Source organism: Strongylocentrotus purpuratus, unplaced genomic scaffold (assembly GCF_000002235.5).
Source record: "Strongylocentrotus purpuratus isolate Spur 01 unplaced genomic scaffold, Spur_5.0 spur5_scaffold_20, whole genome shotgun sequence".
Classification (NCBI taxonomy): Eukaryota; Metazoa; Echinodermata; class Echinoidea; order Camarodonta; family Strongylocentrotidae; genus Strongylocentrotus; species Strongylocentrotus purpuratus.
The window spans coordinates 36051575-36076942 of record NW_022145606.1 but is presented as its reverse complement, the minus strand read 5'-3'; the positions used below and the strand labels follow the sequence as shown (position 1 = coordinate 36076942).

Sequence of the window (25368 nt, the reverse complement as noted above, 5' to 3'; positions counted from 1 at the left end):
CGTGCCGAAATTGTAAGGGCCGGGGTGGTTCAGCATTTTGGAGGAAAATATTATTTTTGTTTAATAGGCTAGTTTCCCCACAATGAATGTACCTACATGCATTAAATCGATTCTGACCCCCATATCCCTTTGAAAGGGGCGTAGTGGCAAATATTGTAAAAATTTGAATTATCACAACTTTCGGGCCGAAATTAGAAGGTCCGGGGTGGTTCAGCATTTTGGAGGAAAATACATATTTTTTTTAATAGGTTAGTTTCCCCACAATGAATGTCCATACATGCCATTAGATGGATCTTGACCCCCATATCCCTTTGAAAGGGGCGTAGGGGCAAATATTGTGATAATTTGAATAAACACCAATTTCAGGCCGAAATGGTAAGTGCCGGGGTGGTTCAGCATTTTGGAGGAAAATATTTTATTTTTTGAATAGGCTAGTTTCCCCACAATGAATGTACATACATGCCATTAGATGGATCCTGACCCCTAATCCCTTTGAAAGGGGCGTAGGGGCAAATATTGTGATAATTTGAATAAACACCAATTTCAGGCCGAAATGGTAAGGGCCGGGGTGGTTCAGCATTTTGGAGGAAAATATATTTTTTTTTTATAGGCTAGTTTCCCCACAATGAATGTACATACATGCCATTAGATGGATCCTGACCCCATATCCCTTTGGAAGGGGCGTAGGGGCAAATATTGTAAAAATTTGAATTATCACAACTTTCGTGCCGAAATTGTAAGGGCCGGGGTGGTTCAGCATTTTGGAGGAAAATATTATTTTTTTTTAATAGGCTAGTTTCCCCACAATGAATGTACCTACATGCATTAAATCGATTCTGACCCCCATATCCCTTTGAAAGGGGCGTAGTGGCAAATATTGTAAAAATTTGAATTATCACAACTTTCGGGCCGAAATTAGAAGGTCCGGGGTGGTTCAGCATTTTGGAGGAAAATATATATTTTTTAATAGGTTAGTTTCCCCACAATGAATGTCCATACATGCCATTAGATGGATCTTGACCCCCATATCCCTTTGAAAGGGGCGTAGGGGCAAATATTGTGATAATTTGAATAAACACCAATTTCAGGCCGAAATGGTAAGGGCCGGGGTGGTTCAGCATTTTGGAGGAAATATTTTATTTTTTGAATAGGCTAGTTTCCCAACAATGAATGTACATACATGCCATTAGATGGATCCTGACCCCTAATCCCTTTGAAAGGGGCGTAGGGGCAAATATTGTGATAATTTGAATAAACACCAATTTCAGGCCGAAATGGTAAGGGCCGGGGTGGTTCAGCATTTTGGAGGAAAATATATATTTTTTTTAATAGGCTAGTTTCCCCACAATGAATGTACATACATGCCATTAGATGGATCCTGACCCCATATCTCTTTGAAGGGGCGTAGGGGCAAATATTGTAAAAATTTGAATTATCACAACTTTCGGGCCGAAATTAGAAGGTCCGGGGTGGTTCAGCATTTTGGAGGAAAATATATATTTTTTTAATAGGTTAGTTTCCCCACAATGAATGTCCTCACATGCCATTAGATGGATCTTGACCCCCATATCCCTTTGAAAGGGACGTAGGGGCAAATATTGTGATAATTTGAATAAACACCAATTTCAGGCCGAAATGGTAAGGGCCGGGGTGGTTCAGCATTTTGGAGGAAAATATTTTATTTTTTGAATAGGCTAGTTTCCCCACAATGAATGTACATACATGCCATTAGATGGATCTTGACCCCCATATCCCTTTGAAAGGGGCGTAGGGGCAAATATTGTGATAATTTGAATAAACACCAATTTCAGGCCGAAATGGTAAGGGCCGGGGTGGTTCAGCATTTTGGAGGAAAATATTATTTTTTTGAATAGGCTAGTTTCCCCACAATAAATGTACCTACATGCCATTAGATGGATCCTGACCCCCAAATCCCTTTGAAAGGGGCGTAGGGGCAAATATTGTGATAATTTGAATAAACACCAATTTCAGGCCGAAATGGTAAGGGCCGGGGTGGTTCAGCATTTTGGAGGAAAATATATATTTTTTTTTAATAGGGTAGTTTCCCCACAATGAATGTACATACATGCCATTAGATGGATCCTGACCCCCATATCCCTTTGAAAGGGGCGAAGGGGCAAATATTGTAAAAATTCGAATTATCACAACTTTCGTGCCGAAATTGTAAGGGCCGGGGTGGTTCAGCATTTTGGAGGAAAATATTTTATTTTTTGAATAGGCTAGTTTCCCCACAATGAATGTACATACATGCCATTAGATGGATCTTGACCCCCATATCCCTTTGAAAGGGGCGTAGGGGCAAATATTGTGATAATTTGAATAAACCAATTTCAGGCCGAAATGGTAAGGGCCGGGGTGGTTCAGCATTTTGGAGGAAAATATTATATTTTGTGAATAGGCTAGTTTCCCCACAATGAATGTACATACATGCCATTAGATGGATCCTGACCCCTAATCCCTTTGAAAGGGGCGTAGGGGCAAATATTGTGATAATTTGAATAAACACCAATTTCAGGCCGAAATGGTAAGGGCCGGGGTGGTTCAGCATTTTGGAGGAAAATACATATTTTTTTTAATAGGCTAGTTTCCCCACAATGAATGTACATACATGCCATTAGATGGATCCTGACCCCCATATCTCTTTGAAGGGGCGTAGGGGCAAATATTGTGATAATTTGAATAAACACCAATTTCAGGCCGAAATGGTAAGGGCCGGGGTGGTTCAGCATTTTGGAGGAAAATATTATATTTTTTGAATAGGCTAGTTTCCCCACAATGAATGTACATACATGCCATTAGATGGATCTTGACCCCCATATCCCTTTGAAAGGGGCATAGGGGCAAATATTGTGATAATTTGAATAAACACCAATTTCAGGCCGAAATGGTAAGGGCCGGGGTGGTTCAGCATTTTGGAGGAAAATATTATATTTTTGAATAGGCTAGTTTCCCCACAATGAATGTACCTACATGCCATTAGATGGATCCTGACCCCCAAATCCCTTTGAAAGGGGCGTAGGGGCAAATATTGTGATAATTTGAATAAACACCAATTTCAGGCCGAAATGGTAAGGGCCGGGGTGGTTCAGCATTTTGGAGGAAAATATATATTTTTTTTAATAGGCTAGTTTCCCCACAATGAATGTACATACATGCCATTAGATGGATCCTGACCCCCATATCCCTTTGAAAGGGGCGAAGGGCAAATATTGTAAAAATTTGAATTATCACAACTTTCGTGCCGAAATTGTAAGGGCCGGGGTGGTTCAGCATTTTGGAGGAAAATATATTTTTTTTTAATAGGCTAGTTTCCCCACAATGAATGTACCTACATGCCATTAAATCGATTCTGACCCCCATATCCCTTTGAAAGGGGCGTAGTGGCAAATATTGTAAAAATTTGAATTATCACCACTTTTGGGCCGAAATTAGAAGGTCCGGGGTGGTTCAGCATTTTGGAGGAAAATATATATTTTTTTTAATAGGTTAGTTTCCCCACAATGAATGTCCATACATGCCATTAGATTGATCCTGACCCCCATATCCCTTTGAAAGGGGCGTAGGGGCAAATATTGTGATAATTTGAATAAACACCAATTTCAGGCTGAAATGGTAAGGGCCGGGGTGGTTCAGGATTTTGGAGGAAAATATATATTTTTTTTAATAGGTTAGTTTCCCCACAATGAATGTCCTCACATGCCATTAGATGGATCTTGACCCCCATATCCCTTTGAAAGGGGCGTAGGGGCAAATATTGTGATAATTTGAATAAACACCAATTTCAGGCTGAAATGGTAAGTGCCGGGGTGGTTCAGCATTTTGGAGGAAAATATTTTATTTTTTGAATAGGCTAGTTTCACAACAATGAATGTACATACATGCCATTAGATGGATCCTGACCCCCATATCCCTTTGGAAGGGGCGTAGGGGCAAATATTGTAAAAATTTGAATTATCACAACTTTCGGGCCGAAATTAGAAGGTCCGGGGTGGTTCAGCATTTTGAAGGAAAATATTATATTTTTTGATTAGGCTAGTTACCCCACAATGAATGTCCATACATGCCATTAGATGGATCCTGACCCCCATATCCCTTTGAAAGGGACGTAGGGGCAAATATTGTGATAATTTGAATAAACACCAATTTCAGGCCGAAATGGTAAGGGTCGGGGTGGTTCAGCATTTTGGAGGAAAATATTTTATTTTTTGAATAGGCTAGTTTCACAACAATGAATGTACATACATGCCATTAGATGGATCCTGACCCCTAATCCCTTTGAAAGGGGCGTAGGGGCAAATATTGTGATAATTTGAATAAACACCAATTTCAGGCCGAAATGGTAAGGGCCGGGGTGGTTCAGCATTTTGGAGGAAAATATTTTATTTTTTGAATAGGCTAGTTTCCCCACAATGAATGTACATACATGCCATTAGATGGATCTTGACCCCCATATCCCTTTGAAAGGGGCATAGGGGCAAATATTGTGATAATTTGAATAAACACCAATTTCAGGCCGAAATGGTAAGGGCCGGGGTGGTTCAGCATTTTGGAGGAAAATATTATATTTTGTGAATAGGCTAGTTTCCCCACAATGAATGTACCTACATGCCATTAGATGGATCCTGACCCCCAAATCCCTTTGAAAGGGCGTAGGGGCAAATATTGTGATAATTTGAATAAACACCAATTTCAGGCCGAAATGGTAAGGGCCGGGGTGGTTCAGCATTTTGGAGGAAAATATATATTTTTTTAATAGGGTAGTTTCCCCACAATGAATGTACATACATGCCATTAGATGGATCCTGACCCCCATATCCCTTTGAAAGGGGCGAAGGGGCAAATATTGTAAAAATTTGAATTATCACAACTTTCGTGCCGAAATTGTAAGGGCCGGGGTGGTTCAGCATTTTGGAGGAAAATATTTTATTTTTTTGAATAGGCTAGTTTCCCCACAATGAATGTACATACATGCCATTAGATGGATCTTGACCCCCATATCCCTTTGAAAGGGGCGTAGGGGCAAATATTGTGATAATTTGAATAAACACCAATTTCAGGCCGAAATGGTAAGGGCCGGGGTGGTTCAGCATTTTGGAGGAAAATATTATATTTTGTGAATAGGCTAGTTTCCCCACAATGAATGTACATACATGCCATTAGATGGATCCTGACCCCTAATCCCTTTGAAAGGGGCGTAGGGGCAAATATTGTGATAATTTGAATAAACACCAATTTCAGGCCGAAATGGTAAGGGCCGGGTGGTTCAGCATTTTGGAGGAAAATACATATTTTTTTTAATAGGCTAGTTTCCCCACAATGAATGTACATACATGCCATTAGATGGATCCTGACCCCCATATCTCTTTGGAAGGGGCGTAGGGGCAAATATTGTGATAATTTGAATAAACACCAATTTCAGGCCGAAATGGTAAGGGCCGGGGTGGTTCAGCATTTTGGAGGAAAATATTATATTTTTTGAATAGGCTAGTTTCCCCACAATGAATGTACATACATGCCATTAGATGGATCTTGACCCCCATATCCCTTTGAAAGGGGCATAGGGGCAAATATTGTGATAATTTGAATAAACACCAATTTCAGGCCGAAATGGTAAGGGCCGGGGTGGTTCAGCATTTTGGAGGAAAATATTATATTTTGTTGAATAGGCTAGTTTCCCCACAATGAATGTACCTACATGCCATTAGATGGATCCTGACCCCCAAATCCCTTTGAAAGGGGCGTAGGGGCAAATATTGTGATAATTTGAATAAACACCAATTTCAGGCCGAAATGGTAAGGGCCGGGGTGGTTCAGCATTTTGGAGGAAAATATATTTTTTTTTAATAGGCTAGTTTCCCCACAATGAATGTACATACATGCCATTAGATGGATCCTGACCCCCATATCCCTTTGAAAGGGGCGTAAGGGGCAAATATTGTAAAAATTTGAATTATCACAACTTTCGTGCCGAAATTGTAAGGGCCGGGTGGTTCAGCATTTTGGAGGAAAATATATTTTTTTTTAATAGGCTAGTTTCCCCACAATGAATGTACCTACATGCAATTAAATCGATTCTGACCCCCATATCCCTTTGAAAGGGGCGTAGTGGCAAATATTGTAAAAATTTGAATTATCACCACTTTTGGGCCGAAATTAGAAGGTCCGGGTGGTTCAGCATTTTGGAGGAAAATATATTTTTTTTTAATAGGTTAGTTTCCCCACAATGAATGTCCATACATGCCATTAGATTGATCCTGACCCCCATATCCCTTTGAAAGGGGCGTAGGGGCAAATATTGTGATAATTTGAATAAACACCAATTTCAGGCTGAAATGGTAAGGGCCGGGGTGGTTCAGGATTTTGGAGGAAAATATATATTTTTTTTAATAGGTTAGTTTCCCCACAATGAATGTCCTCACATGCCATTAGATGGATCTTGACCCCCATATCCCTTTGAAAGGGGCGTAGGGGCAAATATTGTGATAATTTGAATAAACACCAATTTCAGGCTGAAATGGTAAGTGCCGGGGTGGTTCAGCATTTTGGAGGAAAATATTTTATTTTTTGAATAGGCTAGTTTCACAACAATGAATGTACATACATGCCATTAGATGGATCCTGACCCCTAATCCCTTTGAAAGGGGCGTAGGGGCAAATATTGTGATAATTTGAATAAACACCAATTTCAGGCCGAAATGGTAAGGGCCGGGGTGGTTCAGCATTTTGGAGGAAAATATATTTTTTTTAATAGGCTAGTTTCCCCACAATGAATGTACATACATGCCATTAGATGGATCCTGACCCCCTTTTTCTCTTTGGAAGGGGTGTAAGGGCAAATATTGTAAAATTTGAATTATCACAACTTTCGGGTCGAAATTAGAAGGTCCGGGGTGGTTCAGCATTTTGGAGGAAAATATTTTATTTTTGAATAGGCTAGTTTCCCCACAATGAATGTACATACATGCCATTAGATGGATCTTGACCCCCATATCCTTTTGAAAGGGGCATAGGGGCAAATATTGTGATAATTTGAATAAACACCAATTTCAGGCCGAAATGGTAAGGGCCGGGGTGGTTCAGCATTTTGGAGGAAAATATTATATTTTTGTGAATAGGCTAGTTTCCCCACAATGAATGTACCTACATGCCATTAGATGGATCCTGACCCCCAAATCCCTTTGAAAGGGGCGTAGGGGCAAATATTGTGATAATTTGAATAAACACCAATTTCAGGCCGAAATGGTAAGGGCCGGGGTGGTTCAGCATTTTGGAGGAAAATATTATATTTTTTTATAGGCTAGTTTCCCCACAATGAATGTACATACATGCCATTAGATGGATCCTGACCCCCATATCCCTTTGAAAGGGGCGAAGGGGCAAATATTGTAAAAATTTGAATTATCACAACATTCGTGCCGAAATTGTAAGGGCCGGGGTGGTTCAGCATTTTGGAGGAAAATATTATTTTTGTTTAATAGGCTAGTTTCCCCACAATGAATGTACCTACATGCAATTAAATCGATTCTGACCCCCATATCCCTTTGAAAGGGGCGTAGTGGCAAATATTGTAAAAATTTGAATTATCACAACTTTCGGGCCGAAATTAGAAGGTCCGGGTGGTTCAGCATTTTGGAGGAAAATACATATTTTTTTTAATAGGTTAGTTTCCCCACAATGAATGTCCATACATGCCATTAGATGGATCTTGACCCCCATATCCCTTTGAAAGGGGCGTAGGGGCAAATATTGTGATAATTTGAATAAACACCAATTTCAGGCCGAAATGGTAAGTGCCGGGGTGGTTCAGCATTTTGGAGGAAAATATTTTATTTTTTGAATAGGCTAGTTTCACCACAATGAATGTACATACATGCCATTAGATGGATCCTGACCCCTAATCCCTTTGAAAGGGGCGTAGGGGCAAATATTGTGATAATTTGAATAAACACCAATTTCAGGCCGAAATGGTAAGGGCCGGGGTGGTTCAGCATTTTGGAGGAAAATATATTTTTTTTTTAATAGGCTAGTTTCCCCACAATGAATATACATACATGCCATTAGATGGATCCTGACCCCATATCTCTTTGGAAGGGGCGTAGGGGCAAATATTGTAAAAATTTGAATTATCACAACTTTCGTGCCGAAATTGTAAGGGCCGGGGTGGTTCAGCATTTTGGAGGAAAATATTATTTTTTTTTAATAGGCTAGTTTCCCCACAATGAATGTACCTACATGCAATTAAATCGATTCTGACCCCCATATCCCTTTGAAAGGGGCGTAGTGGCAAATATTGTAAAAATTTGAATTATCACAACTTTCGGGCCGAAATTAGAAGGTCCGGGGTGGTTCAGCATTTTGGAGGAAAATATATATTTTTTTAATAGGTTAGTTTCCCCACAATGAATGTCCATACATGCCATTAGATGGATCTTGACCCCCATATCCCTTTGAAAGGGGCGTAGGGGCAAATATTGTGATAATTTGAATAAACACCAATTTCAGGCCGAAATGGTAAGTGCCGGGGTGGTTCAGCATTTTGGAGGAAAATATTTTATTTTTGAATAGGCTAGTTTCACAACAATGAATGTACATACATGCCATTAGATGGATCCTGACCCCTAATCCCTTTGAAAGGGGCGTAGGGGCAAATATTGTGATAATTTGAATAAACACCAATTTCAGGCCGAAATGGTAAGGGCCGGGGTGGTTCAGCATTTTGGAGGAAAATATATATTTTTTTTAATAGGCTAGTTTCCCCACAATGAATGTACATACATGCCATTAGATGGATCCTGACCCCATATCTCTTTGGAAGGGGCGTAGGGGCAAATATTGTAAAAATTTGAATTATCACAACTTTCGGGCCGAAATTAGAAGGTCCGGGGTGGTTCAGCATTTTGGAGGAAAATATATATTTTTTTTAATAGGTTAGTTTCCCCACAATGAATGTCCTCACATGCCATTAGATGGATCTTGACCCCCATATCCCTTTGAAAGGGACGTAGGGGCAAATATTGTGATAATTTGAATAAACACCAATTTCAGGCCGAAATGGTAAGGGCCGGGGTGGTTCAGCATTTTGGAGGAAAATATTATATTTTTTGAATAGGCTAGTTTCCCCACAATGAATGTACATACATGCCATTAGATGGATCTTGACCCCCATATCCCTTTGAAAGGGGCGTAGGGGCAAATATTGTGATAATTTGAATAAACACCAATTTCAGGCCGAAATGGTAAGGGCCGGGGTGGTTCAGCATTTTGGAGGAAAATATTATATTTTGTGAATAGGCTAGTTTCCCCACAATGAATGTACATACATGCCATTAGATGGATCCTGACCCCCATATCTCTTTGGAAGGGGCGTAGGGGCAAATATTGTAAAAATTTGAATTATCACAACTTTCGGGCCGAAATTAGAAGGTCCGGGGTGGTTCAGCATTTTGAAGGAAAATATTATATTTTTTGATTAGGCTAGTTACCCCACAATGAATGTCCATACATGCCATTAGATGGATCCTGACCCCCATATCCCTTTGAAAGGGACGTAGGGGCAAATATTGTGATAATTTGAATAAACACCAATTTCAGGCTGAAATGGTAAGGGTCGGGGTGGTTCAGCATTTTGGAGGAAAATATTTTATTTTTTGAATAGGCTAGTTTCACAACAATGAATGTACATACATGCCATTAGATGGATCCTGACCCCTAATCCCTTTGAAAGGGGCGTAGGGGCAAATATTGTGATAATTTGAATAAACACCAATTTCAGGCCGAAATGGTAAGGGCCGGGGTGGTTCAGCATTTTGGAGGAAAATATTTTATTTTTTGAATAGGCTAGTTTCCCCACAATGAATGTACATACATGCCATTAGATGGATCTTGACCCCCATATCCCTTTGAAAGGGGCATAGGGGCAAATATTGTGATAATTTGAATAAACACCAATTTCAGGCCGAAATGGTAAGGGCCGGGGTGGTTCAGCATTTTGGAGGAAAATATTATATTTTTTGAATAGGCTAGTTTCCCCACAATAATGTACCTACATGCCATTAGATGGATCCTGACCCCCAAATCCCTTTGAAAGGGGCGTAGGGGCAAATATTGTGATAATTTGAATAAACACCAATTTCAGGCCGAAATGGTAAGGGCCGGGGTGGTTCAGCATTTTGGAGGAAAATATATATTTTTTTTAATAGGGTAGTTTCCCCACAATGAATGTACATACATGCCATTAGATGGATCCTGACCCCCATATCCCTTTGAAAGGGGCGAAGGGGCAAATATTGTAAAAATTCGAATTATCACAACTTTCGTGCCGAAATTGTAAGGGCCGGGGTGGTTCAGCATTTTGGAGGAAAATATTTTATTTTTTGAATAGGCTAGTTTCCCCACAATGAATGTACATACATGCCATTAGATGGATCTTGACCCCCATATCCCTTTGAAAGGGGCGTAGGGGCAAATATTGTGATAATTTGAATAAACACCAATTTCAGGCCGAAATGGTAAGGGCCGGGGTGGTTCAGCATTTTGGAGGAAAATATTATATTTTGTGAATAGGCTAGTTTCCCCACAATGAATGTACATACATGCCATTAGATGGATCCTGACCCCTAATCCCTTTGAAAGGGGCGTAGGGGCAAATATTGTGATAATTTGAATAAACACCAATTTCAGGCCGAAATGGTAAGGGCCGGGGTGGTTCAGCATTTTGGAGGAAAATACATATTTTTTTTAATAGGCTAGTTTCCCCACAATGAATGTACATACATGCCATTAGATGGATCCTGACCCCCATATATCTTTGGAAGGGGCGTAGGGGCAAATATTGTGATAATTTGAATAAACACCAATTTCAGGCCGAAATGGTAAGGGCCGGGGTGATTCAGCATTTTGGAGGAAAATATTATATTTTTTGAATAGGCTAGTTTCCCCACAATGAATGTACATACATGCCATTAGATGGATCTTGACCCCCATATCCCTTTGAAAGGGGCATAGGGGCAAATATTGTGATAATTTGAATAAACACCAATTTCAGGCCGAAATGGTAAGGGCCGGGGTGGTTCAGCATTTTGGAGGAAAATATTATATTTTGTGAATAGGCTAGTTTCCCCACAATGAATGTACCTACATGCCATTAGATGGATCCTGACCCCCAAATCCCTTTGAAAGGGGCGTAGGGGCAAATATTGTGATAATTTGAATAAACACCAATTTCAGGCCGAAATGGTAAGGGCCGGGGTGGTTCAGCATTTTGGAGGAAAATATATATTTTTTTTAATAGGCTAGTTTCCCCACAATGAATGTACATACATGCCATTAGATGGATCCTGACCCCCATATCCCTTTGAAAGGGGCGAAGGGGCAAATATTGTAAAAATTTGAATTATCACAACTTTCGTGCCGAAATTGTAAGGGCCGGGGTGGTTCAGCATTTTGGAGGAAATATATATTTTTTTTTAATAGGCTAGTTTCCCCACAATGAATGTACCTACATGCAATTAAATCGATTCTGACCCCCATATCCCTTTGAAAGGGGCGTAGTGGCAAATATTGTAAAAATTTGAATTATCACCACTTTTGGGCCGAAATTAGAAGGTCCGGGGTGGTTCAGCATTTTGGAGGAAAATATATATTTTTTTTAATAGGTTAGTTTCCCCACAATGAATGTCCATACATGCCATTAGATTGATCCTGACCCCCATATCCCTTTGAAAGGGGCGTAGGGGCAAATATTGTGATAATTTGAATAAACACCAATTTCAGGCTGAAATGGTAAGGGCCGGGGTGGTTCAGGATTTTGGAGGAAAATATATATTTTTTTAATAGGTTAGTTTCCCCACAATGAATGTCCTCACATGCCATTAGATGGATCTTGACCCCCATATCCCTTTGAAAGGGGCGTAGGGGCAAATATTGTGATAATTTGAATAAACACCAATTTCAGGCCGAAATGGTAAGTGCCGGGGTGGTTCAGCATTTTGGAGGAAAATATTTTATGTTTTGAATAGGCTAGTTTCACAACAATGAATGTACATACATGCCATTAGATGGATCCTGACCCCTAATCCCTTTGAAAGGGGCGTAGGGGCAAATATTGTGATAATTTGAATAAACACCAATTTCAGGCCGAAATGGTAAGGGCCGGGGTGGTTCAGCATTTTGGAGGAAAATATATATTTTTTTTAATAGGCTAGTTTCCCCACAATGAATGTACATACATGCCATTAGATGGATCCTGACCCCATATCTCTTTGGAAGGGGCGTAGGGGCAAATATTGTAAAAATTTGAATTATCACAACTTTCGGGCTGAAATTAGAAGGTCCGGAGTGGTTCAGCATTTTGAAGGAAAATATTATATTTTTTGATTAGGCTAGTTACCCCACAATGAATGTCCATACATGCCATTAGATGGATCCTGACCCCCATATCCCTTTGAAAGGGACGTAGGGGCAAATATTGTGATAATTTGAATAAACACCAATTTCAGGCCGAAATGGTAAGGGCCGGGGTGGTTCAGCATTTTGGAGGAAAATATTATATTTTTTGAATAGGCTAGTTTCCCCACAATGAATGTACATACATGCCATTAGATGGATCTTGACCCCCATATCCCTTTGAAAGGGGCGTAGGGGCAAATATTGTGATAATTTGAATAAACACCAATTTCAGGCCGAAATGGTAAGGGCCGGGGTGGTTCAGCATTTTGGAGGAAAATATTATATTTTGTGAATAGGCTAGTTTCCCCACAATGAATGTACATACATGCCATTAGATGGATCCTGACCCCCATATCTCTTTGGAAGGGGCGTAGGGGCAAATATTGTAAAAATTTGAATTATCACAACTTTCGGGCCGAAATTAGAAGGTCCGGGGTGGTTCAGCATTTTGAAGGAAAATATTATATTTTTTGATTAGGCTAGTTACCCCACAATGAATGTCCATACATGCCATTAGATGGATCCTGACCCCCATATCCCTTTGAAAGGGACGTAGGGGCAAATATTGTGATAATTTGAATAAACACCAATTTCAGGCTGAAATGGTAAGGGTCGGGGTGGTTCAGCATTTTGGAGGAAAATATTTTATTTTTTGAATAGGCTAGTTTCACAACAATGAATGTACATACATGCCATTAGATGGATCCTGACCCCTAATCCCTTTGAAAGGGGCGTAGGGGCAAATATTGTGATAATTTGAATAAACACCAATTTCAGGCCGAAATGGTAAGGGCCGGGGTGGTTCAGCATTTTGGAGGAAAATATTTTATTTTTTGAATAGGCTAGTTTCCCCACAATGAATGTACATACATGCCATTAGATGGATCTTGACCCCCATATCCCTTTGAAAGTGGCATAGGGGCAAATATTGTGATAATTTGAATAAACACCAATTTCAGGCCGAAATGGTAAGGGCCGGGGTGGTTCAGCATTTTGGAGGAAAATATTATATTTTGTGAATAGGCTAGTTTCCCCACAATAAATGTACCTACATGCCATTAGATGGATCCTGACCCCCAAATCCCTTTGAAAGGGGCGTAGGGGCAAATATTGTGATAATTTGAATAAACACCAATTTCAGGCCGAAATGGTAAGGGCCGGGGTGGTTCAGCATTTTGGAGGAAAATATATATTTTTTTTAATAGGCTAGTTTCCCCACAATGAATGTACATACATGCCATTAGATGGATCCTGACCCCCATATCCCTTTGAAAGGGGCAAAGGGGCAAATATTGTAAAAATTTGAATTATCACAACTTTCGTGCCGAAATTGTAAGGGCCGGGGTGGTTCAGCATTTTGGAGGAAAATATTTTATTTTTTGAATAGGCTAGTTTCCCCACAATGAATGTACATACATGCCATTAGATGGATCTTGACCCCCATATCCCTTTGAAAGGGGCGTAGGGGCAAATATTGTGATAATTTGAATAAACACCAATTTCAGGCCGAAATGGTAAGGGCCGGGGTGGTTCAGCATTTTGGAGGAAAATATTATATTTTGTGAATAGGCTAATTTCCCCACAATGAATGTACATACATGCCATTAGATGGATCCTGACCCCTAATCCCTTTGAAAGGGGCGTAGGGGCAAATATTGTGATAATTTGAATAAACACCAATTTCAGGCCGAAATGGTAAGGGCCGGGGTGGTTCAGCATTTTGGAGGAAAATACATATTTTTTTTAATAGGCTAGTTTCCCCACAATGAATGTACATACATGCCATTAGATGGATCCTGACCCCCATATCTCTTTGGAAGGGGCGTAGGGGCAAATATTGTAAAAATTTGAATTATCACAACTTTCGGGCCGAAATTAGAAGGTCCGGGGTGGTTCAGCATTTTGAAGGAAAATATTATATTTTTTGATTAGGCTAGTTACCCCACAATGAATGTCCATACATGCCATTAGATGGATCCTGACCCCCATATCCCTTTGAAAGGGACGTAGGGGCAAATATTGGGATAATTTGAATAAACACCAATTTCAGGCCGAAATGGTAAGGGCCGGGGTGGTTCAGCATTTTGGAGGAAAATATTATATTTTTTGAATAGGCTAGTTTCCCCACAATGAATGTACATACATGCCATTAGATGGATCTTGACCCCCATATCCCTTTGAAAGGGGCATAGGGGCAAATATTGTGATAATTTGAATAAACACCAATTTCAGGCCGAAATGGTAAGGGCCGGGGTGGTTCAGCATTTTGGAGGAAAATATTATATTTTGTGAATAGGCTAGTTTCCCCACAATGAATGTACCTACATGCCATTAGATGGATCCTGACCCCCAAATCCCTTTGAAAGGGGCGTAGGGGCAAATATTGTGATAATTTGAATAAACACCAATTTCAGGCCGAAATGGTAAGGGCCGGGGTGGTTCAGCATTTTGGAGGAAAATATATATTTTTTTAATAGGCTAGTTTCCCCACAATGAATGTACATACATGCCATTAGATGGATCCTGACCCCCATATCCCTTTGAAAGGGGCGAAGGGGCAAATATTGTAAAAATTTGAATTATCACAACTTTCGTGCCGAAATTGTAAGGGCCGGGGTGGTTCAGCATTTTGGAGGAAAATATATATTTTTTTTTAATAGGCTAGTTTCCCCACAATGAATGTACCTACATGCAATTAAATCGATTCTGACCCCCATATCCCTTTGAAAGGGGCGTAGTGGCAAATATTGTAAAAATTTGAATTATCACAACTTTTGGGCCGAAATTAGAAGGTCCGGGGTGGTTCAGCATTTTGGAGGAAAATATATATTTTTTTTAATAGGTTAGTTTCCCCACAATGAATGTCCATACATGCCATTAAATTGATCCTGACCCCCATATCCCTTTGAAAGGGGCGTAGGGGCAAATATTGTGATAATTTGAATAAACACCAATTTCAGGCCGAAATGGTAAGGGCCGGGGTGGTTCAGGATTTTGGAGGAAAATATATTTTTATGCCTCCGCTGGAGGCATCATGTTTTCTGGCTGTCCGTCCGTACATCCGTCCCGTTTGACCGTTATCACAATATCTCAAGAACCATTTGAGATTTAAACTTAAGACTCGGGAATAGTATTTATCACCATAGGAAGACGATCTGATTAGATTTTGGAGTACGTAGGTCATAGGTCACAGGTCACAGAGGTCAACTTATGAAATTCCTTGTATTGAGTTTGTTAGCGCGATATCTCAAGAACCACTGGAGATTTAAACTTCAAACTTAGTGATAGTGTGTATCACTATAGGAAAACAATCTGATTACATTTTGGAGCACGTAAGTCAAAGGTCAAGGGTCATAGAGGTCAACTTATGAAGTTCCATACATTGAGATTGTTATCATGATATCTCAAGAACCACTGGAGATGTAAAAACTTCAAACTTAAGGATAGTATGTATCACCATAGGAAGACGATCTGATTAGATTTTGGAGCACGTAGGTCAAAGGTCAAGGGTCACAGAGGTCAACTTATGAAATTCAATACATTGAGATTGTTATCATAATATCTCAAGAACCACTGGAGATTTAAACTTCAAACTTAATGATAGTGTGTATCACCATAGGAAGACAATCTGATTAGATTTTGGAGCACGTAGGTCAAAGGTCAAGGGTCAAAGAGGTCAACTTATGAAATTCCATACATTGAGATCGTTATCGCGATATCTCAAGAACCACTGGAGAATTTTCACTTCAAACTTAATGATAGTATGTATCACCATATCATAATATCTCAAGAACCACTGGAGATTTAAACTTCAAACTTAATGATAGTGTGTATCACCATAGGAAGACAATCTGATTAGATTTTGGAGCACGTAGGTCAAAGGTCAAGGGTCACAGAGGTCAACGTATGAAATTCCATACATTGAGATCGTTATCGCGATATCTCAAGAACCACTGGAGAATTTTCACTTCAAACTTAATGATAGTATGTATCACCATATCATAATATCTCAAGAACCACTGGAGATTTAAACTTCAAACTTAATGATAGTGTGTATCACCATAGGAAGACAATCTGATTAGATTTTGGAGCACGTAGGTCAAAGGTCAAGGGTCACAGAGGTCAACATATGAAATTCCATACATTGAGATTGTTATCATGATATCTCAAGAACCATTGGAGATTTAAACTCCAAACTTGTTTAAATTGCTCTATATGGCGGAGGCATCATTTTCGACTGCGCGCAGTCAAAATTCCATCTAGTTCTTTCTGGTCTCTCACCATATCTCCCTCTATCTCCCTGTTCTCCTGTCTTTCTCCCTCTCTCTCTGTTCCCCCCTCACTGTTTTTTTTTTGGTCTCTCACCATATATCCCTCTATCTCCCTGTATCTCTTCTGTGTGTGTGTCTCTCTCCCTCTCTCTCTCTCTCTCTCTCTCTCTCTCTCACTGTTTCTTTGGGTAGAGATTGTATTTCCTATCAAATGCTATATAAGCCCAGATCATTATTATCAACACCATTACTGTATCTCCTTTCCCCCAGCTGGAAATGACCGCTTCAACGGCATCTGGTCGGCAACATCAGCTATCACCGGAGGAGGTTACGGTCGAGCCAACAGTGATTACAGTGGTAAAACAAATACAGGGTGCACCATAGATGAGAATGAGTTGACTATCGACTGCTCCTCAGCAACAACTGTGTAAGTTCTTCTTTTCTTTTTTTTTGTTATTGTGTACTCAAGGATAACATAAAAGCCAACTGGCTTTTTACAATCATGTACAGGAATGTGAAATAGACAACATGTAGTCAACTACAATTCAAATATAATTCTATTTTAAATGGAGGCTTAACTTGTCATGCCTAGCTGCAAGTACATATTCAGATTTAGACTTCATTTTTATCAAAGATATAAGACCATGAAAATTATGTTTTCTCTTTCTTAAATTTGCAGCAGTATATGTAGAATCTGGTACACAATAGGAAGAAATTCATATACTGAATTTTGATAGTCCTTGGGACAACCAAACATTCTTTCATAATCCAAGAAAATAATTTTTTTTTTTAAGTTTTGAAGAAAGATAATTTTCTAGGATGGACCAAAGTGGCTTTACAACTTCACAATGTGTTCTAAAATGTTCAATTGAGTAACTGTTTAAGTTCTTTCCCCTAAAAATGTTGTTCCGTTCATAGAAAAGCAGAAAGTCGTAATATCTTGAAGGAAAGATAGTACTCCATCTCAGTTAGAAATAGCAAACATTACTTGTGTTAACGCATTTAACTTTTTGTTCTGTCATGATTTTGGGAATGTCAACTAATTGTGCTTATCCAACATGACTTGATTTTTTTTTTTTATTATCGGAGTATACTAGTATGAAATCTATTTTCAAAAACTGGATTTTAATTAGTTTTGATAATGTTCAGAATTCAAATTTGAGGGGGACTTTGATGATTGACAAAACCCTGTTATTTGGTAAACACACGAAAGAACGAACAAACGAACGATGTCAAATTCCCCATGAGAGCCAATTTATATGCGTATTCAACAAACAGGAGTTTAAGAAATTATTGTCCTTATAAGAAGTGTCCTTGAGAAGTGTTAAAATTCATGTATACTTTTATTTTTTTCACAGATTTGTCAAGAATTACAACTTTGAGAATCTGACTTCTTCCACATTTTCTGAGGATGTTACAGAAATGTAAGTAAGGCTAGCGTGCCTGATGAGAAATTGAATCAGAACCCTGTTTTATCAATCTTGTTATCAATAACAAATTCAATAATAATTCTAAACTCTTATCAGAACTTTCCTCTTAGCCAATCAAATGCCCGGATTTCAGTAGCTTATAACAGATATTGTAACATGTTATTGATGATAAGTTTTGTGAAACAGCGCTCTGTCTTTATTTGATATCTACTTTCTATCTGCTCTTTGCTTTCTCTACAGTTTACTTTAAATATTTTTTTTTTGAATTTATTTTAGGCACCCCTGTTTATCCTTTTTCAAATAAATTTACATTTACATCCAATTCAGGGTCCTGTTTCAATTTAACTTGAAATAAAAAAAAGTTACAATAACTTTGATAAGCTATTGAAATTATGACATTTTGATTGACTATAAGCAAATTTGTCATTGAACTGTGGCAGTTAATTGTTATTGATAACAAGTTTGATGAAACGTGGTCCAACATGGGCATCCCTCATGCAAGTTTTAGATAAACTACAGAAATTCTATTAAGAAATTTGGACAAACCTCAAGAGAATGCATTAATTTGTTCTTGTTTCTTGCTCATGCACTGGCTGTGTTTCATTCTAAACTTTTGTAATTAAATGCTATTTGGAAGTTGATGGTGCATTTAATGTTAATGGCAAATTGATTAATGCATGCATATGTGTGTTAATGCAAGGTGATAGATGCATGAACATTAATTGACCCAAACTCCAGGGATCCGTTTCACAAAGCTTTTTTTTAATGACAAATGACAAAAATCAGAGACAAATTTGCTGATAACCAATTAGAAGCAAGGATTTCAGTAGCTTATAACAGAAACTGTCATTTGTCACTGATGACAAGTTTTGTGAAATGGGGCCCTGTCTGATGTTAGACAGTAGAGGGCGCCCTACCTCCCACACTGGGCAGGTCATCAGCATATGCACAGATTCAATACTGGGGAAGACGATAGACAACGTTTCTCCCGGCTTCATTAGAGAATGTACAGCAGTGTCAACTAATCCTTGATTTTAGTTAAAATTATTGTTCAGGTTTCATGAACTCCCCTAATGATTTCAAAAGGCCTCTGTAGCCACCATCATAATCTATCGCTCATATTTTATTTGCTCTGAAACTATCATCTCTATATCACACTTTCCAGTTCACAACCCATTGTATTTGTATGGGACCTTTATAAGTGCCAGAGCCATCTATACACAGAGTCTGGCCAACCCGGTTCGAGTTGGACACAATATGGCAACTACTGCTTTGTTGGGCAAGCACAAAACAAAAGAATTTATATGCCATGTATGTTGTGACCCAGTTAAACCAAGTTGGCCAAACTCTGTGTATACACTGTAGATGGCTCTGATAAATACCTTTGAGATATGATGTAATCAAGTTAAAATATTTAGATTGATGTACTATTATCAGTCTTTTTTTATGTAACAAATTATATCATGTTTTGTGTGGTTTTGAATAAAATGAACCGAACTGAACTGAACTGAGTGCTGTCCTCTAAGACCAAATAGCAAAGTAGTGGCCATAGCATAGAGAGAATTACCAGTGCTTATTTATTATGAAAGTTATGATATCACATTGATTCATTTTTTTATCATCCAGTACTATCCTGGGAGGAACTTTACAGAGAGTTGCTGCTGACACCTTCCACAATCTCACCAAGTTAACATCACTGTAAGTAAAAGAAAACCCCAATAAATACAGTCAAAAATAATAATACAAATAATTCATATACACAATTTGAAAATGATATGGGGAACTACATAAATAAAGCCCTTATAAGCTTAGTTTCCCAATATACAAACAAATAATATGGAAATGATAATCAACAAACAAAAGAAATATATATAACACACCAGAAGGATATTTTCTGAATTATGATAAACATATTTATATATATTTTTTTAAAATAAATTTAATGCTTCCTGGGAGAAAATTCAATAGTTTAAACATATTTGTGGCTTACACCCAGTAAATTAGATTGATTGATCGATCTGTAATTGAAAAACAAGTCAGAAACAAGTTTAAACTATATTTATATATTTATATATGATTATAATATACATATTTTAAAGTACATGTCATTTGTTTGGAGCCAGAAAACCATTAACTGGTATACCTTTATTAAAACACAGATTTTCATACAATTGCCCTTCTTCCTCTGAACAACAGACGGGGTATAAAATTAGTTTTAAATGTGAATGCTAATTAGAGGGAATGAAATTTAAGTACAGAATTAAAGGAAGTAATAATTAATGATAGCGAATATAACTTTAACTACAACAATTACAATGTTAACTTCTATATAAGTCCAAGTTTGAAACTTGACTCGTTTGGAGAGAAAATAGTACACATTATGACCTACAATATTAATGAGATATAATACTTCAAGATGTCATGTCCAGTTGCTAATTTAAAAACATAGTACAGTGAAACCTGTATATAAAGACCGCCCAAGGGAGACAAGAAAAGTGGTCTTTATAGGCAGGTGCTGTCCATGTACAGGCTCCTTAAAGTAAATGTATCAATGAGAAACCATTTTCAAGGGAAATAAAAATGGTGGTCTTTATAGACAGGTGGTCTTTCTATACATGGTGGTTGGTAGAGCAGGTTAGATTATACATCCTTTTTATTATTCTTTGAAGGGTGAGGCTGTTTTCCATAGTGACTTTTTAGGAAAATACCCTTTTGTTTTTTGTTTTTTATTGCGTTTCTTGATATTCATGCTTTCCTTTTTTTTTCCTGTCTTGTTTCAGCACCATACACAATACACCTATCACAACATTTCCTGATGTGTCAATGTGTACCACCTTGGAGAAACTGTAAGTAAAAGTCTTACTTCGAGTCATCGGTCATCATGTCTGGTCGAGGGGTCGCAACATGTCCCTTTAATCATGAAATGTAGGGGGTAATGTGCGTGAAATAAACCCTTCTCTTCTACAAATGGTCTGGTCCAATTTACCTGACACTTTTTGAAAACCTGAAAGGTCGCGTCATATTTCGCTTTAGTTTCACAAAAGGTGGTGTAATGCGACCACCTGACCGGACGCGATGACCAAATGTGATTAAAACTAAGCCAAGTAAAAGGGGACAGAGGGATTTGCGAGCTTTACGTTCTTCTAAGTATCATAGAAGGAATGGCTCTTCACTTGACAGATGCCAAGTAACAACAAGAGGTTGTGGAAAGGAAAATCCAAAGACTGACAAAAGAAAGTATGGAGAGCTAGGGGTGAATACAGAGAAAATTCTGCATTAACGATGTATGATTTTTTGAAAAAAATGATGTGAATATGCTGACCTAGTGACACTGACTTGATTATTTGTATTGTTACATTACAGAGATGTGACAAGGAATAGCATTAACTTTGACGTCTACACCTATTCAACACTGACGTTTCCAGCTTCGCTCAAGCAAGTGTAAGTATACTATAAACCGGAAATTTCGCAACATGAAACTTTCCTGAATTTAGCGGCATGACATGTTCGCGAATTGCTGAAAATTTTGGAACATGAAACTTTTCCTGAGTTCAAGCTGAACGCCTTTTTAGCGGCATGAAACGTTCACAAAGTGCTAACCATGAAATAAATCTATTTATAATATCTATATAACTATATATTGTATATTTTGAAAAACCAACTCTCGTGACAAAAATTCAAACGGTTCATTTTGATATCTCTGAAACAAAAACTCTGAAACTCTTGATATTTTGTATGTGAAAAGGTCCTGCATATTTTTTGGTATATTTTTTCTGTGCAAATTTGAGAAAATACAAAGAATGTTCCTCACCTGTTGGGTGATGTAGATGGAGTAAAAGTGGAAAAAAATGTAAAAGGAAGGTGGTTAATTGCATCTTTCAAGGCTATAAAGCAGTAAAATAAAAAGGGCCAAAGAAATGATTATTGATAGATACATATAATTGATATTCCCAATTTATTGTCATCATTTTCATTTATTGACTTCAGCATTTTCCCTCTTGCAAGCGGTTACTGAATTTTGCACCATGACGACACTCTCTCCCTCCACTTTTTCTTGTTTCTCTATGCATTTCTCTCTTTCTTTCCTTCTTTCTGTTTCATCATCTTTCTTTCCGTTACTCTTCTTTATCTGACCTATCTTACAGGAGTGTGATGGAGAACAACATAGACTGGGTTCCTCCAGGTCTTTTCTCGGGAACAAACATTGAATATCTGTGAGTATAGGCTATCATAATAATAATAATAATAATAGGCATTTCTATAGCGCCGTCTATCTAGAAATTCTATTCCGAGGCGCATTTATTATTACTCCGGCTTTAGCCTAGCTGCCATAGGTACCCATTTACCTCACCTGGGTCGAGAGTGGCAAATGAAGATTGAATCCTTGACAAAGGACATTAGAGCCGTATCAGGGAGCGAACCACGACCTTCGAATTTCAGGTCAAGTGCCTAAACCACTCAACGCTGAAGGGATTTATATTTTAACAAAGTGCCCCACGCTTAGGAAAAATATGATCACAAGGGAAAACATTACTCTCTTGCTGTTCAAAAATTGTGTTTTATACAACACCTATGTGGATCCCTGTCATTTGATTGGAGGATTGTTGGTCACATGATATTCAATAGATGGTATATTGCACGGTCGTGCATTTTTGGTTATATGCGCCGTGCATTTTTGGTTATATGCAGACTGCGTACCTCTCTGCCGTGCGCGCGCGTATCCCTGCATGTATCTGACGCGAAGGCAATCTGAATGTAATCGAGAAGGCTTGAATCCAACTTGAATTTATCTTTAATATAAGGAGTAAAGCATAATTTGTTGATTAACGTTCTATTAGATCTTCTTCGATGTTGTATAAAACAAATATTGAATGTTTTTCATTCGTTCAATGGTGCGAATATTTTCATTCGTTGAAAGATTAACAACAATTCTATTCAACTCGGCTCAAGCCTCGTTGAATAGAATGTTAATCTTTCAACTCATGAAAATATTTGCACTATTGAACTCATAACCATTCATTATTTGTATAATATTACACAACCCCCCAGTCAATATATGTTTTATAAAATAACCTTGATTACACTTTTTTAATGAACCAAACATGCTTTTCGCAGTTGTGTTGCTTAGCCGCAGACTTTCCTTAGCCCTGGTTGAGAAAATGTTTGAGAAATTTTGGTCTTTTTTCCAAAATATCTTGCTATTTAGGAAATAGCGGGCTAATTTGCGCCAAACCAAGCTAGTTTGTGATGAGCGTAACGTTCTGGTGAAGACGCAATTTCGAGCTCGGGATAATATCCCCAGCCTGAAAATAGCGGGTTATTCGGCAAACTTGAGCTGATGAAGACAGGCCTTTTGATAATTATTTATAATCTGTTTGTTTTTCAGGGGGCTGAGTATGAATCAGATCACTTCTTTCCCATCGGACTCTCTCAAGAGTATGTCCAACCTCACGTTCCTGTCTCTAGATGACAATCAAATCACTTCAGTCTCCAAGCGGAACCTTGCGGTCTTCAAAGACAGTCTCATACACCTGTAAGTTTCATTCTGTTTACTTTACTTTACGCTCTCCTGCGTTCTGAAATTTATCTCTTTAGTTCAATGAAAAATATATACAAATATCTGTCAAACTTGTTTATATGCTTTGTATTATGGTTATTGTATAATATTATTGGACATGATTTGCTATGTATGTAATGCGGTTGTAAAAATGTATAACCTTGTATTTGTTATTTGAACGCAGAAATAAAATCAATCGAACTAACAAACAAACTTTACTTTAATAGGACTACGCCTGTTTATCGATTGTAGATGTCTTATTCGGTAGTTATACATCATCCTTGTCATTTCAAAAAAAAAAGTCGGAAGTACAAAAATGTGTGAAAATTTGAAATATCAGCTCATACAGGTTATACAGGCTCATAGACAAGATCATGGTTTTTCAGACAAGTATTTGTCTAGTCTATTCTTAAAACGGTTTACAGAAGTTGCTGAGATAACATATTCAGGAAGACTGTTCCATTAATCCACAGCTCTGTCGCTAAAGAAATGCTTCCTCATATCAAGCCGAGAGTAACGTTTGTCTAGTTTCCTTTTGTGACCTCTTGACCTCCTCTGTGCCAAATAAATGTATCATATACTCATTCTTCATTCTTTTCAGAGAAATTCCTGTGATAGGAAAAATAGAAGTTAAATTCTTCTTTCTCAGACCTCTCATCTTCCTGAAATTCCAACCTCTTTTGTCTCTCCTCTCCCCCTCTCTCTCTCTCCCTCTCTCCCTCTCCCTCTCTCTCTCTCTCTCCCTCATTTCTCGCCATCCCTTTTCACTTCTTCCTTTTCCTATTTTCTCTCAATACACTCCTGGGCCCCATCTTACAAAGAGTTGATATCAATCACAACTATGTACATAAGAGATAGGAGACTGCTAACTTGCGATTGATTTGGATCAATTGCACCTCTTTGTAGGACGGGGCCCTGATATTTGCTCATGAGGCATACAAAAATGTACCACATTTGTTCTTTGAATTGGCAACAATGTTTTTGTTTTCTATATTTACTGCTAGACCATTTCTATGAAAAGTCATACATGTAAAATGTAGGTGCCTTCATGTACATATAATGTTATAATATGGCAAAACCCTGAGGTTACTTTTTAATAAGATCTTATACTAATTCTTCTAAGAAAGTGTTCTTTTTGCCAAGTAATGTGGTATTAAGCATTCATTGTAGAGGTGTCGTGGTTGAGTGGATACATCACCGGACTGTGGATCACAAGGTCCGCGGTTCAAGTCCTGCCACGGCACTAATGTCCTTTGGCAAGACATTGATCTACATTTGCCATTCTCACCAGGTGAGGTAAATGGGTATCCGGTAGGATTATTCCTTGAAATGCACTGTGCGCTGATATCGCAGCCAGGCTACAGCTAGGGTAATAATTTTCAAAGCTCTTTGGAGGCGCATAGAGATGTTATTTCATAACATATTATGTGCTATACAAGAACGGAATATTATTATTATTATTATTATTGCTGAAATAAACTGTGATTCCTGTAATTTGATTTCATCATTGTTTTCTTGACATAGGAACCTGAGTAACAATGCAATCACCTATCTGGCTCCAAGGGCACTTACTCAGCTCACGCAGCTCAAGATCATGTAAGTCTTCCTCGAGACCTCGTTCACGGCCCTGTTTCATAAAGCT

The 25368-nt window shown here is 38.4% G+C and overlaps 1 protein-coding gene across 1 annotated transcript in view; it reads left to right on the top strand.

Moving 5' to 3' along the window:
* The first annotated feature begins 15502 nt into the window (after positions 1 to 15502).
* LOC594361 overlaps positions 15503 to 25368 on the top strand; it is an 82344-nt gene continuing 72478 nt past the window's right edge. Inside the window, exons 1-9 of the mRNA XM_030993900.1 lie at positions 15503 to 15515; positions 17010 to 17166; positions 18098 to 18163; positions 19796 to 19867; positions 20950 to 21015; positions 21533 to 21610; positions 22315 to 22383; positions 23556 to 23702; positions 25251 to 25322. Coding sequence (XP_030849760.1) covers positions 15503 to 15515; positions 17010 to 17166; positions 18098 to 18163; positions 19796 to 19867; positions 20950 to 21015; positions 21533 to 21610; positions 22315 to 22383; positions 23556 to 23702; positions 25251 to 25322 — 740 coding nt within the window. The remainder of the gene's footprint in view (positions 15516 to 17009; positions 17167 to 18097; positions 18164 to 19795; positions 19868 to 20949; positions 21016 to 21532; positions 21611 to 22314; positions 22384 to 23555; positions 23703 to 25250; positions 25323 to 25368) is intronic.